The 16,851-nt window shown below is 45.5% G+C and overlaps 1 protein-coding gene across 2 annotated transcripts in view; it reads right to left on the bottom strand.

Moving 5' to 3' along the window:
• Positions 1–16,851, bottom strand: part of LOC119160776 (nose resistant to fluoxetine protein 6) — a 185,454-nt gene that overhangs the window by 43,484 nt on the left and 125,119 nt on the right. For both annotated transcript variants that reach the window (XM_075880926.1, XM_037413006.2), the window contains 3 exons: positions 7,284–7,377; positions 5,102–5,194; positions 3,744–3,909 (listed from right to left, as the gene is read on the bottom strand). In XM_075880926.1, the coding sequence (XP_075737041.1) occupies positions 3,744–3,909; positions 5,102–5,194; positions 7,284–7,377 (353 nt within the window). The remainder of the gene's footprint in view (positions 1–3,743; positions 3,910–5,101; positions 5,195–7,283; positions 7,378–16,851) is intronic.

The raw sequence follows: 16,851 nt of genomic DNA on the forward strand, positions 1-16,851 counted from the left end.
CCAAAAGAACCGCACGTGTCACTACCCCCCTCTGAAAAAGCATCGTCCCGATGCTAAAGACAGAACATAAGAGAGAGTACATGCAATAAATTACATTAACAATGCGTCACAGCTAATCAGCGCGCGTAATAAGGTTTAAGTCGCACCACGTGTACGACTTCGGGTCGTGCACGGCGTCGTTGGGATGACGTTAAGCCATCGGGCACGACCTCATAGTCCAGTTCACCACGACGTCGGACTACCTTGTAGGGTCCAAAGTAGCGTCGCAGGAGCTTCTCAGACAATCCCCGTCGTCGTATCGGCGTCCAGACCCAGACAAGGTCACCTGGTTGGTATTCGGTGTGGTGTCGTCGAAGGTTGTAGTGGCGCCTGTCGACCGTCTGTTGGCTCTTGATACGCAGGCGGGCTAGCTGTCGAGCTTCTTCAGCGCGATCCAGGTAGCTGGCGACGTCGAGGTCTTCTTCGTCGGTGCCGACCGGTAGCATGGCGTCAAGCGTCGTTGTTGGGCTCCGTCCGTAGACGAGCTTGTATGGAGCAAACTGCGTCGTTTGCTGCACGGCCGTGTTGTACGCGAAGGTTACATACGGGAGTATGGCGTCCCACGTCTTGTGCTCGACGTCCACGTACATGGCCAGCATGTCGGCGATGGTCTTATTTAGACGCTCGGTGAGGCCATTCGTCTGTAGGTGGTACGCGGTGGTTCGGCGGTGGCTTGTCTGACTGTACCTCAAGATCGCTTGCGTTAGGTCAGCCGTAAAGGCCGTACCTCTGTCGGTGATGAGGACCTCGGGGGCTCCGTGGCGGAGGACGATGTTCTCAATGAAGAACATGGCGACCTCGGCGGCAGTGCCCTTGGGCAAGGCCCTTGTTTCGGCATAGCGGGTGAGGTAGTCAGTCGCTACGACAATCCATTTGTTGCCAGAAGTTGACGTCGGGAACGGCCCCAGTAAGTCCATGCCGATTTGTTGGAATGGCCGTTGAGGTGGTTCGACGGGTTGCAGAAGTCCGGCTGGCCTAGTTGTCGGCGTCTTGCGTCGCTGACAGTCTCTGCATGTTTTTACGTAGTGGGCGACGTCGGCAGCGAGGCGAGGCCAATAGTACTTCTCTTGTATTCGTGACAGTGTGCGGGAAACACCAAGATGTCCGGCTGTCGGGTCGTCGTGTAATGCTTCCAGAACCTCTGGACGTAACGCTGAAGGTACCACGAGGAGGTGGTCGGCGCGGAGCGGCGAGAAGTTTTTCTTCAGGAGGACGTTGTTTCGCAGGAAAAACGAAGCCAGTCCTCGGCGGAATACTTTCGGCACGTCGGCGGTCTTGCCTTGCAGGTAGTCCATGAGGATCTTGAGCTCCGGGTCAGCTCGTTGGCGTTCCGCGTAGTCGTCGGTACTTATGGGTCCCAGGAAAGAGTCGTCGTCCTGGTCATCCTGGGGCGGCGGATCGACAGGGGCGCGAGACAAGCAGTCGGCGTCGGAGTGCTTTCGTCCGCTCTTGTAGACGACGGTGATGTCAAATTCTTGTAGTCTGAGACTCCACCGTACGAGGCGCCCTGATGGATCCTTCAAGTTAGCTAGCCAACACAAGGCGTGGTGGTCACTCACGACTTTGAAAGGCCTGCCGTACAGGTAGGGGCGGAACTTTGATGTAGCCCAGATGATGGCAAGGCATTCCTTTTCTGTCGTGGAATAATTGGCTTCTGCCTTCGAAAGTGACCGGCTAGCGTAACTGATGACCCTTTCAAGTCCGTCGGTCCTCTGCACGATCACGGCGCCGAGCCCTGTGCTGCTTGCGTCCGTGTGAATTTCGGTGTCAGCTTCTTCGTCGAAGTGCGCCAGTATTGGCGGCGTTTGCAGGCGTCGCTTTAATTCTTGAAATGCCTCGACTTGCGGCGTTTCCCATTTGAAGTCGACGTCGGCCTTCGTGAGGTACGTCAGTGGCTCGGCGATCCGCGAAAAGTTCTTCACGAAGCGCCTGTAATAAGCGCAGAGGCCAAGAAATCGGCGTACTGCTTTCTTGTCGGTGGGTGCAGGAAAGTCGGCGATCGCAGCTGTTTTCTGTGGATCAGGGAGCACTCCCGACTTGCTGATAACGTGGCCAAGGAACAATAGTTCACGTGTCATATTTAAAGAAAATATTTGGTGTGTCTGTCACATAAGTCAGCCACCCAGCCAAAGTTTAAGCACTTGCTGAACGCCCAGTCATCTTAAAATGGTGGCTGCATTCATACTTGCGAACATTGTTGATCAAAAACAAATATTACGCAGATATGAGGCTCAAAACCAATACTTAAGTATAAGGCACTGTGCTGCTTCACTAGACGGTACATAGATGCATAATTCTAAATACCCTAATGTTTCTTACGCTGCGCTAAAAATGTCACGCTATGCATGAAAAAGCGCTCTGGAGACGATGTGGTGCTGCCACCTGGCAGTGACCCTAAGTTCTGCACATGCTTATGTTTTCCCGGCGGCACTACCAGATGGCGTCCATATCTCATGTCCACTTCTCTCGAGCCTGGTACCACACATGTCACCGCCCCGTTATAAATGAGATGGTAATAGCATCGATCTATCCATCTTCTATTCAGTCACCTCTATTTATTCAATGTCAGCCACATGCAGCCGATGGATGATTCAACATCGGGGAGGTGCTGTCTGAGGCAAGGTAAAACATAAATGGCTGCTTGGCCAGCAGAATTCTATCATATATCGACGAAATTTGCAGCTATGCATGCATATACGTGGCCAAATTTTCTCACTGTCAGTCCACAACAGTGTAACGTAAGTGAGCAGTTAAACATTGGGGCACCCTTTAGCTTCAGCTTGAAGACTTCAACACAATAGTGTTATCCTGTCCCACTTGTGTACTTCACCAACTAAGTGCATACTTTTTATTTTTTCACTCAATAAATTTACATTGTATATTACTAGAACACAAGCGATGAAGTTTAAAATGGCTTTTTTCAGGGAAGTTTTCGCATATTGCTGCATTCTGTGTAAGGAGTAGCATGCTTTAAAACACGACTAGTTACGCAGTAAAATGTTTTCGAAAGATGCATAAACTACGTCGTATTAAGGAAATACGCGCAGCAACATGTGTGCCTGTTGTAATGTGTGGCCAGATTTTAACCACAAAGTCGTTAAGGTAATCACATGTTCTGCCGCCTGATGGCAATGTGCGCGTGCATCACACAATATACTGCGGTATTTCATATTGTAGTGTGAAGCCTGTATACAGGACGCGTGTGTTCGTAAAGCATCAACATTATTTTAACTGCATTTCCAAGCAGATCAAGTTATTTTTGTTGTATTTTCAAGTTGGCGCGCGGGTGTGTCGTAAAATGCTTGCTTGCCATGCAAGTGGCATGGTGTCGGTCCTCACTCGCACCCGAAAATTATTATTCATTTTATTCGCATCTTCCTTTATTTTCGGTCATTGACAAGATGGCGATTTTCCGCTCACAACCAATGACGGCTACACAGCGCTTCATTCTCCGCCTCTTGCTGTGAGTAATAAAAGGGACACTGTAGTGGCTTCTAAGTAGATTTTCTAACGTGTCCACTCTGAAACGGCACACTTTCACTCTAGGCAAGTCCGAATTTCACTTTCTTGCACATGCATATGGACTCACATGTGCACAACTGGTGGCTGACTGTTCTTACTTCCTTTGAACGACTAATGTGATGCACAAACAATGATTCGACGTTCAAAGTTTGAGTGTGTGAACGCACTAATAAGAGGCATACCGATTCTGCGTAGGAGTAGAAGTTGTGTGAGTTGAGCAGCACGGACCACCAAGAACGGTGGCAGTTTCCGATGGCCCGTGCTACCTTCTCGCTCCAGATGGGACCCGAGGCCAGCTCAGGAAGCAGAAACAGCACCGTCATGCACACCGCAGCCACTGGAACCAACCTGCGAATGGAGCGCGACCCTATAGTGAACAACTACCATTTATCCGAGCGCATTGGTAAACCATGATCCTGGGCATTACAGTAATGCTCTCAAAATTTGTTAAAATGCTCTTTCTTTTGAGACACCTTCAAGCGAAACGGGGGAAAATCGCATAGGTAAATACGCGTAGCGCATAAAAAGTGGCCTTTTTTATAAACCGGAACTAGTGAAAGCTCTAAATATTATAATAATCTGTGCTAGTTTATTCGTAATATTGTTATAACGCACTTCTGATTCGTTTGCATGAGCCAAACGTGGAACACGTTTAAGGATCCTAATAAACATAGTCACATCGATTACTATCGGTAGTAATATAATTTATAGGGTATACAGCTCAACCACGACATGACTTGCATATGTCGAAAGTTCGGAGCGCGAAATCCTGGTAGCTCCATCAGCCTAGCTACGCATTCCGTTCTGCTGCTATAGGTACGCCGGCTGCATGTCGTTTATGCGCTTCTCCCAGTTTGTTTGCCTCTGCCTATACTTGCAGTTTGAAGGCCAACTAAGGGTGGCATCAAGCCAGCATGCATCGTGAAGCCTATGCCATGTCTATTTTTACATACAGTCATCCGCACGCAGTAGCCTTCAGCTAATGGAAGTCTGTCATACCATGGTCGCATACAGAATGAGCGCTGCTTGCTCGACCGAAAAAAAAATGAGAAACGAAGTCACGGGATGCCGCGCCCGCAAGGAGATCGAAGACACTCCTCTGCAGCTACCTGAAAGGTGAATGGACTTAGTTGAACCTATCATTATTCATGTGGCAGATACATACACCACTTACGTTGAATTTTATTCCTAAATTTCGGTGTATTAGTCTTGTATGGTCAAGTGAAAACCAGATAATTATGTTACAGGTGAAGGCCTCTTTAACGCGCAATGGCCATTCGTTTATCATATAGCTATGGGACGAAAAAACAGCAACTTCTTTCTAGCATACGATAGGAGCACAGTTTCCCGCTCATTGAAATTTCGGCATGTTTTCCACAGTCGTTCTTATAAAATACTCGACAGTTGTCATCAGCATGAGGCTTATAGCGTTAAATTGTCAGATTAACGTGTGTGCAATAGCTTGAATAATATTCCTGAACTCAGTACTTTCTAAAGACGCTTTGCCGTTTTTTTTATGTTTAGACGTGCAAGATCTCACCTCCAGTAACGAGCCAGAAGTTTGCCAAAAAAGTCGACCAAGGGCTTCGTCTTGACAGGCACCTTGCATTGGTTGAAAGTGAGGAGGAATCCACTGCAATGACGCAACATGCTGACCATCACAAAAGTGCGCTCATTTCTCTTGTGCTACTGTGCCCACACCTTAGTTAAACAAATGTGCATCCGGTAACGTTGTCCAAGCATCTTGCAGTCGCGCACCGTATGATCACCCACGTCAAGCATTCCACAATAACTCTTCTCATGCGTGTGGGCGATCTTGCTGTTCCGGGAATTTAGCGATACATTGCATAAAGGTACCACAATTAGAGCCTAACATATTCATTAGTAAAATTCATCTCAATGTGAACGAGTAGTTAGTGTTGCTCGTTTTTTCATGCTCTCTTGCTGCTTTCGTGTATGGAAACCTATTAACCAGCCAGGGTGTCAGAACAAATGTTTTTCGTTTCAGTTTAGTTTTGTTTGACCGAAAATAAGTTGCCCCGCCGCGGTGGTCTAGTGGCTAAGGTACTCGGCTGCTGACCCGCAGGGCGCGGGTTCGAATCCCGGCTGCGGCGGCTGCATTTCCGATGGAGGCGGAAATGTTGTAGGCCCGTGTGCTCAGATTTGGGTGCACGTTAAAGAACCCCCGGTGGTCTAAATTTCCGGAGCCCTCCACTACGGCGTCTCTCATAATCATATAGTGGTTTTGGGACGTTAAACCCCACATATCAATCAAATCAAAATAAGTTTTGTTTCAGAAGACGAAGAAGTTTGTTGATAAGGATTTTGTATCTCGGTGGGTGGGGTCTGAAGTCCCGTGTTCCATGGTCTACTGTCACCTGCAAGACCTGACCCAAAAGCGCAAGCCTTACCTCCGGTAAACCTCCGGGTCCGAGTTGGTGAGGTATACCTCCCGTTGCTCGAAGTTATGAGGGAAATTATACTGAACAAATGAATATTTGGTTTCGTGTCTGTTCAAAAAGGGGAAAAATGTTCTACAACGGTTTGAAGCTATTTTGGTTATTGAGGCAAAATTTAAAATAAAGGAACAATATAAACACCTAGTCCATTTTCTCATAACTGCTTTGCGAATACTTTGAACAGGTTGAATGTTCAGCTGAAAGCAGTGAGCATGATTTCAGAAGCAGCACGTAATCAATTGTATTGTCTGATGGGCGAGACCACATTTTTCACGAAAGAAACTTAAGCGCCGAGATTGGACTTTCTACTCTGTCCTTTGTGACACCAAGCTCCACTTCTGTTAATATGATTCACTCCAACTCCGGGGGCCAATTTTTTCGTCTTTTCAAAATTTCGACACACTTTTGCTTTAGAATTCTTGCCTAAGATACACACTCTCCTGAGGTTTGCATGAAAACTCACGAGCTCGGCGGCTCCGGACATCGAAGATGTCCCTTACACCAATAGCTGATAAAAAATTTCTTAGATTCAACTCTGAAATGAAATAATAGATATTAGTTTGGATTAGGGTACCAATCAGAAATATCGCACATCTTTTTGTTTTTCGTTCCGTTCTGACACAATGGAAGCAACCATACTCGAAATTTCTGAATAAAACAAAGTCATCACTTATCAAACGCTCCGCTGTGAAACAGTAAGGGTGGGGCAAGCGCTGCTGAGAACTAGAAATTTAATTTGGTGGCCTCTTCCACGAAAGCGCCTCACTCAGTCCAGATGTACGTAGATCATTCACCACTTTATGGACTCACAAAACGACTCAAGCTAAAGATAATTCAGTCTCCAGGAAGTGCTTTTCAAGTTTATTACTTTTCAATCTTCATGCTTTATTATACTTATGCTTTATTATGCTTATGCTTAGTATACTTTATGCTTTATGCTTGCTCAAATTTTTGTACATTGTCACTGCAATAAAAGTGTAGCCTATGCTGCCCATTTGCAAGGGGTCGTGGTCCCAGTCAAGCCCATTAGAGGCTTTTTGACCACGGCCCTCAGCATCCTGAATGTTGAAATAAATAAAATCTAATCTAAATCTAAAAAGTGCACCGAGATTGCACAGTACGCGGGTTTCTAGCTTTTTACCTCCATCGAAAAGCGACCGCCGCTGTTGCACCAGCGGCTTTCGGTTTAGAAGCGTAGCAGCGTGACTGCTCAGAGGCGTGTGATGTAGAAGCAGAAGGCATCTGGGCCCCCTCAATACTTGCCTGAGAAAGAAGAACGAGTCTACGCAGAGGAAGGAATTGATCACCGGCTGGAACAGCACATTAGAAGCCATGCTCAGAATGTTATTTCCGGAGCCTGCACACAAGTGATAAAAGCACAGAAAATAACAGGGCATGATGTCATCAACTTGTTTTCATAACAAAAAGTGTGAGATAAACAAATAAAGAGAAAGTAGACTGCAGAAAGTTTCACATACATTGTATGTGTTCAGATATGGGCAAGAGCCATCATGCAGCATAAAAATAATGTTATCTTGCCAGTAGTTGGAATTTGACTCTGATATATATATATATATATATATATATATATATATATATATATATATATATATATATATATGCAAAAATCGCCCCGCCACGGTGGTCTAGTGGCTAAGGTACTCGGCTGCTGACCCGCAGGTCGCGGGATCAAATCCCAGCTGTGGCGGTTGCATTTCCGATGGAGGCGGAAATGATGCAGGCCCGTGTACTCAGGTTTGGGTTCACGTTAAAGAACCCCAGGTGGTCGAAATTTCCGGAGCCCTCCACTGCGGCGTCTCTCATAATCATATAATGGTTTTGGGATGTTAAACCCCACAAATCAATCAATATGCAAAAATCAATCTCCTTCTCGCCCTTCTACTCAGCATGAAACAAACTTTCTGGACGTCACGGTATGCATATCAGGTGATCAACTAAAGACAAAGCTTTAGCTTTAGAGAAAGCCGACTGATAGACACCGCTAGGTTCACTTTGAATAAGGCCACGTAAGACACAACAAGGCAAGCATACCGTACAGCCAGGCACTCCGTTTTAAAGTGTTGTGCTCCGCACAATCTGACTTCCGAGATAATTGTGAAAAACTCAGTGATGCGCTAATACGACAAATATACCCGGCTGAGGTAATTGACGATGGCATTAAACGTGCTAGTGCAATGGAAAGGAGTGAGCTCCATCACTCTAACAAGCCTGCTCAACAGCGACTATCTGCAAACATAATAATATTACGCATTGCGCATCAGCACCAAACGTTAACTACTGCCTACGAAGGCACCACAACCTTCTCATGCAGAGTGACCATCTCAAAAACATACTTTCGCAATCGCCACGTGTGGTCTATCGTCGGCCGAGAAACTCGCACAATATGCTCACTTGATCTGTACTAATTTTTCCTGCCTATTCAGGTTGCCACCCTTGTTGCAAACCACGTGGCAAGGTTTGCCTCAGTTGATCACCTCTATTTCAACCCAGATTTTGGTGTCAAATTTCAGAATGAAAATTAAAGGTGATTACGATTGCGATACAAATAACTGTGTGTACCTACTTGAGTGTTTAGTCTGTAAGCTCCAGCACCTAGTCCAGACAGCGACACCATTCAGACTGCGCTTTAATTATCTCAAGGCGCATATCACAACTTTTCCTAACCTATCCTTATCTAAGCACCTGAATGTGACAGGAAATTCACTCGATCACCTAACAACAAGCATATTAGAATCTGGTTTTAAATTTCACCGCAAACGGGAAGCACGCGAATAATTCCTCCTCTACAAATTTAAAGCATTGTCAATCGATTTTAACGGGAGCGCAAGAAAATTGAAGTTCCTGGGCGCACGTTAAGCAACGGGATCACTATATATGTCACGGACAAGGCTAAATTTAATATCACATGTCTGCCGCTTTCATCACTTTTCAGCCTGTTACCTAGAATTTTGTTATATTTCATTGTCATGAATGCCATGTATTTAAGTTTTAACTTGGGTGTTTTTTATGTTTCTTTATCATCATTTCCACATAATTCAGCTATGTTTTCTTCATAGTGCTGTTCTCGTTGCTTTAGGCCTGTTTCTTGTTAGTTATGTTAGCGCATTGTTACTGGTTGTTTACGTCTGATTTCGTTAATTCATCGAGCTGTTTTAACGCATTGTTGTTAAATTTATTCGCTGTACATAATAACCCATGTTATCACGTAGATCTCCTACGTGACTGAAAAATGCCCTTTATTGCTGTGCAGACTTCCCCGTATACACTATAATTTTGTGATATAGTACTTTTATTATCATATCGTGCTGTTTCCCCTGTTGATTTGTGTGCCACTGTCATATATTTGTGATATTAGATACTGAATAGACACCTGTTCCAAAAGTTGCCACCATCATGCAGACGCCAACTGTCTCTCGAGGCTTCCCATACCAAGCACTTTATGTGACGCTGACAATTTTGACGATTTTCTAGTTGCCATCGATGATACTGCTTTTCCTGACCGCGCTACCTTCTGGGAAGAACAGCACAACGACTGCAGCTTGGATGATCTCTTTGACTCAGCCACTCAACTCATAGGTAGCCATGGCTTTATCGTCCGAAATGACTTACTTAAAAAAAAAATCACGCAGCAGATGGTATCCGTCTTTTTTTAGTGGTCCCCAAAAATTTGAGAACACACGTACTCTATGCTATGCACGACGACGCATCAGTGGGGCGCCTAAGGTTCGCCAAAACGTACCACCGCCCACTAGCTCGATTTTACTGGCATGCGACGCAATACAGATAAGTATGTGGCCAGTTGTGATAAATGCCAGCAATTCATGCGACCAAGTACTACTCCGGTTAATCTTCTCCGCGCCTTGACATCGCCCTCATCTCCTTTCGAAATGTTTGGAGTGAATCTTCTCGGTCTATTTCCGCGCTCATTGAACAACAACCGTTGGATTATAGTCTGCGTCGACCGCATGACACGTTACGTGGAAACGAAAATGCTTCCAACAGCCACGGCCATGGATGTATTGAGGTTGCTCCTTTCTTCTATGATACTGCACCATGGACGGCCTCAAAATACTCTGAGTGTTCGTGGTCGACAATTCATAGCCGATGTCGTAGAATAACTCTTGCGTTTCTGTGCTTGCCAGTTTTGCCACTCGACCCCGTATCATACGCAGACAAATGATCTCGTCGAGCGCACCAACAGAATGTTTACCAACATGCTTTCGGTGTACGTTGACTTCAGGCACAAGAACTGGGATGACATCTTATCATTTATCACCTACGCATCCAACACGACAAAGCATGAAACCTCTGGCTAGAGTCCATTTTATCTTCTTTATGTCATATCTCCCCACCAATTTCTTGACATCGTTCTGCCTTTTCATGTGTATGAAGACACTTCCATTGCCCAGGCTCTCTTTCACGTGGAGGAAGCACGCCGCCTATCTCAGCTCCGTAAGTTGGCATCCCAAGATTGCTCCAAGTTCGCCTATGATTTACAGCAGAAGAACGCGTCGTACGAAAAAGGAGAAAAGTATCCCTATGAACACCCTTTTTCAAGCGTTGCCTGTACCAGAAACTCCTGGCTCGTTACACCGGTCCTGTTATCGTCGTCGATCGTGTAAGTGATGTGACATATTGAATAGCTCGTCTCGTATCTCGTGGCTACCGTTCTAGGCTCGCAGCTCGTTCACGTCGCCCGCCTGAAGTACTGATGCTCGCCCAGGGGGCTGCGTCGTGGAAAGGGGGAGTGTTACGCTGAAGCGGCAACGTGTGAAGGAAGGAAGAGGAGAACGAAGTGGTCTGCGGAAGCAGCTCGGTGTCGGCGCGGCTACCCTTCGCCATTCGTTCATCAATAAACAGGAGCCCCATCGTAAGAATATATATATATATATATATATATATATATATATATATATATATATATATATATATATATATATATATATATATATATATTAGTTATAAACTTCGAAAATAGTGCAGTATAGGAAACAAAACAATAAAATATTTATTTAATCCTAACAGTTTCGGCTGGTGGACCAGCCTTCTTCGGAGGATGGTCCACCAGCCGAAACTGTTAGGATTAAATAAATATTTTATTGTTTTGTTTCCTATACTGCACTATTTTCGAAGTTTATAACTTTTATTACGGTAGCCGGAAGAAACTCTGATCATCTATTTCATATATATATATATATATATATATATATATATATATATGAAATAAGGGAAAGAGGTGTATACCTAAGGGCTCGTTTTTCCATAATTTAACACAATATTAATGAGATCTAACAGACAGTAATGCCAAGGAATGTACAGGGGAAGTTATTAGAACCAATGGAATGTAAATAAAAAGAAAGAAAAGTGGATGAAAAAATAACCAGCCGTGAGCACGATTTCTCATATAAATATATATATATATATATATATATATATATATATATATATATATATATATATATATATATATATATATATATATATATATATATATATATATATATATATATATATATATATATATATATATATAAATATATATATAAGAGAAATCTAAAAGACAATAATGCAGAACCAATGTAACGGAAATAAGAAGAAAGAAACATGGGTGAAAAAATAACTTGCCGTGCGCAGGAATCAAACCTATGACCTTTGATTAGCGCGTTCGATACCCAATCAAGTGGCTGGCAGGATAGCCGCCGAGGTAGCTCACTGGTAGAGTAGAGAACGCGTTATTCGAAGGTCGTATATTTGATTTCTGCTCACGGCAAGTCATTTTTATGTTTTCACCCAGTTTTCTTCCTTCTTATTTACATTACATTGGTTCTAATAATGTCCGCATGACATTCCTTGGCATTATTTTCTGTTAGAGCTCAATAATATTGGGTCAAAACACGAAAAAATGCGGCCTTAGGTAAATATATATATATATATATATGAGATATAACAGACAGTAATGCCAAGGAATGTACAGGGGAAGTTATTAAAATCAATGGAATATAAATAAGAAGAAAAAAAAGTGGATGAAAAAATTACCAACTGTGAGCAGGAATCGAACCTACGACCTTCGAATTACGCGTCGAACGCGTAATTCGAAGGTCGTAGGTTCGATTCCTGCTCACAGTTGGTAATTTTTTCATCCACTTTTTTTTCTTCTTATTTATATTTCATTGATTTTAATAACTTCCCCTGTACATTCCTTGGCATTACTGTCTGTTATATCTCCTTAATGTTGTGTTAAAAACACGGAAAAACGAGCCCTTAGGTATACGCTTCTTTCCGTTATATATATATATATATATATATATATATATATATATATATATATATATATATATATATATATATATATAAGGGAAAGAAGTTTATACATAAGGGCTCGTTTTTCCTTGTTTTAACACAATAACAATGAAATATAACAGACAGTAATGCCAAGGAAATGGGAAGTAACTACATCGAATTGTAACGTAATTATGAAAAAACAAAAGTGGGTAAAAAGATAAACTTGCCGTGGGCAGCAACCAAGCCTGCCACCTTCGAATAATGCGTTCGATGCTCTACCAGTGAGCTACCACGGTGGCTACCCTCCCAGCCACTTTATTGGGTATATATGAGAATTTAAACGTGGGATTCTCAGTCAGCGCCATCAGCAGCCACGGCGGCGAGTGTGGCACACTCTTCAAGAGCTTGTGTGGTGTCACGTCGAACGTGAACGTATTACGAGCTGACAGCTTACCAATAGTCCGTCGTATACGACCTAAAGGCACCCAGTCTGCCGCTAGTACGAGACCGTCGTTAATGAATAAGGGAAATAAGTGTATACTTAAGGGCTCATTTTTTCATGTTTTGACAGAATAATAATGATATCTAACAGGCAATAGTGCCTGCTTCTGCTTCCACATCTCAATCAAGTGGATGCGCTGTTTGTTCGAATGTACGATCGGCAAAGAAATCGCTTTCGATCAGCTTCTTCGCGGGCGCAGCTTTACAATGCGGCTGGGAGCACAGTCACGTGGTGCTTTTCTAATTTCGCGGGGAACGTATGATGATGATGTGTGGTATTTAATGGCGCAAGGGCCAATTGATGGCCAAAGGGCACCATTTCAATAGACTAGAAATATGAACAATGATATTGTTACGAGAAGGAGACAAACTCGGAGGGGTAGTCACAGATGTAATAACAGCCGGTTAAGTGAGCAGCGCCAGCCACAGAGATTAGCTCGAGCCAGTCTATATGCTTTGTCTTCTTTATGTCCATGCACTGGCATGTAGCATGACCCCCGGCGGCGAAGACACCGTCCCGATGCTTACAGGTCGTTATCTGAGGCATTCTTGTAGGACTTGATCTGCGAGACGTGTACAATATCACTGGACCGCACAGCGGATGATGATGGATAGATGGGGCTGATCTCGTAGGTGACAGTTGTTACTTGACGCAATATACGGTAGAGTCCCGTGTAATGAGATAGAAGTTTTTCTGATAAGTCCAGCTGACGATGAGATGACTAGAGTAAAGTGAGGGTACCGGGAGCGAAATGTACGTCTCTATGTTCTGCATTGTACCGACAGCATTAGTTGGTTTGGGACGCCATCAGCCGAGCGTGAGCAAGCTGACGGCCATGATCGTCTCGCGCAATCGTGTAACGAGCATACTTGCTGGTGGACGAGGTGTGAGCTGAGATGACTGTGTCTAGTGGTAAAGTCAGCTTTCTTCCCTAGCAGAATGGTGAAAAGCCCACTGTGTCGTGACGGGATGAATTATACGCGAAAGTTGCGTATGGTAAGGCTAGGTCCCAGTGTTGGTGCTCGGGCGACACGTACTTAGTGAGCATATTTCTTAGAGTACGGTTAAATTGTTCCGTGAGGCCGTTTGTTGGAGGGTGGTAAGCGGTTGTCAGTGTGTGTTGCGTGGAACAAGAACGTAGAATGTCGGCGATGACTTGGGATGGAAATGTACGACCACGGTCTGTCAAGAGTTGTCTCGGAGCACCGTGAATCAATATAACGTCACGTGACAAGAAGTCAGCGATGACGTCGGTTGTGCAGCTGGTCGGTAGAGCTCGCGTACTAGCGTAGCGTGCAGCGTAGTCTACAATCACGGCTATTCATTTTTTTCCCAATGGTGAAGAGCGAAAAGGACCAAGCAGCTCTCACCCAACACGGTAAAATGGTTCCGCGAGTATGTCGATTGGTTGAAGATGGCTAGCGGGTAGCAGCGACAGTGTTTTACGACGTTGCCATAGGGCACACGTGGCGACGTATCGGCGTACCGAACGAGCAAGGCCTGGCCAAAAGAAACGGCGCCGGACGCCCTCGTACGTGCGGGATACGCCAAGGTGTCCAGTAGTGGGAGCGTCGTGAAGTTCAGTGAGAAGACAGCAGCGCAAATGCTTAAGCACAACAACGAGAAGGTCGGGCCCGTGTGCTCGGAAATTGCGGCGGTATAGCACACCCTTTTGAATGACAAAGTAGCGGACGGAAGCATCGTTTGGGGAGGATTCCGTACGGCTGATGATGTCAAGCAGCACTGGATTGCGCTTCTGTTCTTCCCCAATGTTAAAAAAGTCGGACACTGACAAAATAGAGTTTTCCGTAGGCTCGTCAGTGTCTTCAGGATCGTTGACAGGCTACCAAGAGCGGCAATCGGCATCATGACCAGAATTGTAGATCACCGAATAGGAAAACTCTTGCAGGCGCAAAGCCCAGCGACCAAGGTGGCCTGATAGATCTTTCAGAGAATTGAGCCAGCAGAGCGCGTGGTTGTCGGTAACTACCGAAAATGGGCGTTCGTATAGATAAGGTCGGAATTTCGCAACCGCCCATACAAGAGCCAAGCACTCACGCTCGGATATCGAATAGTTACGTTCAGCGGCGGATAGGAGGCGGCTGGCATGTGCAATAACGCAATCATGGCCATGTTGTTTCTGAGCCAGCACTGCAGCAATGCCATGTTCACTTGCATCTGTACGGATTTCCGTAGGGGCAGCAGGGTTGAAGTGTGCCAGAATCGGAGGAGTAGTGAGAAGAGCGATGCGAGTAGAGAACGCAGAAGCCTCTTCAGAGCCCCATGAAAACGGGACGTCTTTCTTGAGGAGCTGCGTAGACGGGCTCGCTATGCACGCAAAACTTTTCACGAAGCGTTGAAAGTAGGAACATAGTCCGATAAAGCTGCGTACATCCTTCGCAGATCGTGGCACAGGGAAGTTTTTGATGGCGGTGATTTTTGCCGGGTCTGGTTGTACACCGGTGGCGTCTATTAAATGTCCAAGCACTGTGATTTGATGGCGTCCAAAGTGACATTTGGACGAGTTGAGGTGCAGGCCAGCGCGAAGGAAGATGCCTAGGATGGCTGAGAGGCGCTCTATATGAGTTTCAAATGTCGGTGAAAAGATGACGTCGTTCAAGTAGCACAAACAGGTGGACCATTTGAATCCTATGAGCAGGCAGTCCATCATTCGTTCGAAGGTGGCTGGAGCGTTACAAAGGCGGAAGGGCATGACCTTGAACTGATATAGGCCATCGGGGGTGACGAATGCCGTTAGTGCACGCTCCATTTCATCTACCTCTATCTGCCTGTAGCCAGAACGAAGGTCTATGGAGGAAAAAAGTGGGACCCATAGAGGCAATCAAGCGCATCATCTATTCGTGGCAGAGGGTACACGTCTTTTTTGGTAATTTTGTACAGGTGTCGCTAATCAATGCAGAAACGCCGTGCACCGTCTTTCTTGCGGACTAGCACTACAGGAGAAGCCCGAGGACTGCAGGATGGCTCGATGATGTCCTTGGCGAGCATTTTGTCGACCTCATTTTGGCTATTGTGACGCTCGGCCGCCGGCACCGGATATGGATACCAATGCTCATTACCAGTGGTAATGTGGTGGGTCATACCAGTAGCTTTCCCCAGCGGTTGGCTGCTGAGATCAAGTACGTCAAGTACGAGCTCCACCAGCAGAACCTGGTGGAGCTCGTTAGTCGGCAGCGGCGTTAAGTTGGAAGCAATTATTGACGTAATAGTGCTCTCGGAGCAAGTGTCAGGTTGATTGTGAGCGTGGAGGTTAGAAGGACCGGCCCGTGGAGGTCAGAAGGAGCTGCCATCGTGAAACCATCTACCACATTGTCTTCTAAGGTGCAGAGTGAAGCCAAAGAGATCCCTTGTGACAGTAATTCAGGTGTGAAGCTTAAGTTAACAACTGGGAGGCACGTAGAATTTTCTGCGACGGACAGAATGATGTGCGGTAATGTAATGCCGCGGCTTATGAGAACATCGGTGATATGGATCAGAACATAGTCATCGTCGGGAACTGTTGGTATTGAGACTAGCTCTACGTAGGTCAGTGTCTGTGGAGGGAGGGGCCCATGTCTTGTTGTGCAGAGACGAATCGGCCGTCGTGCAAGAGGTTCCACTGCGGGCAAGTGTAGACGGAGCGTACTGGTCAAACTTTCTATGAGGGCAGAATGCGCGCACAGGAATTCGAGGCCTAAGATTACGTCGTGGGGACATTTATCAAGGACGGTGAAGAGAACAACTGTGTGTCGATCCGCAATGCTTACACGAGTGGAGCACATTTCAATGATAGATGCTATTTCGCAATCCACAACACAGACGAACTGAATGGTCGCAGCTGTGAGAACCTTCTTGAGCTTTCGGCGAAAATTGCTCGTCATCACGGAAAGTTGAGTGCCGGTGTCGACAAGAGCAGTGACATGTACGCCGTCTACTTGTACGTCTATAAGGTTCAGTTTTATCTGTATTGTCAAGAGAGGATTTTCTGTCAGTCTGAGCGATTCAGTGCCATCTTCGGGGCTGCAA

The sequence above is a fragment of the Rhipicephalus microplus genome, chromosome X, assembly GCF_043290135.1.
Source record: "Rhipicephalus microplus isolate Deutch F79 chromosome X, USDA_Rmic, whole genome shotgun sequence".
Taxonomy (NCBI): domain Eukaryota; kingdom Metazoa; phylum Arthropoda; class Arachnida; order Ixodida; family Ixodidae; genus Rhipicephalus; species Rhipicephalus microplus.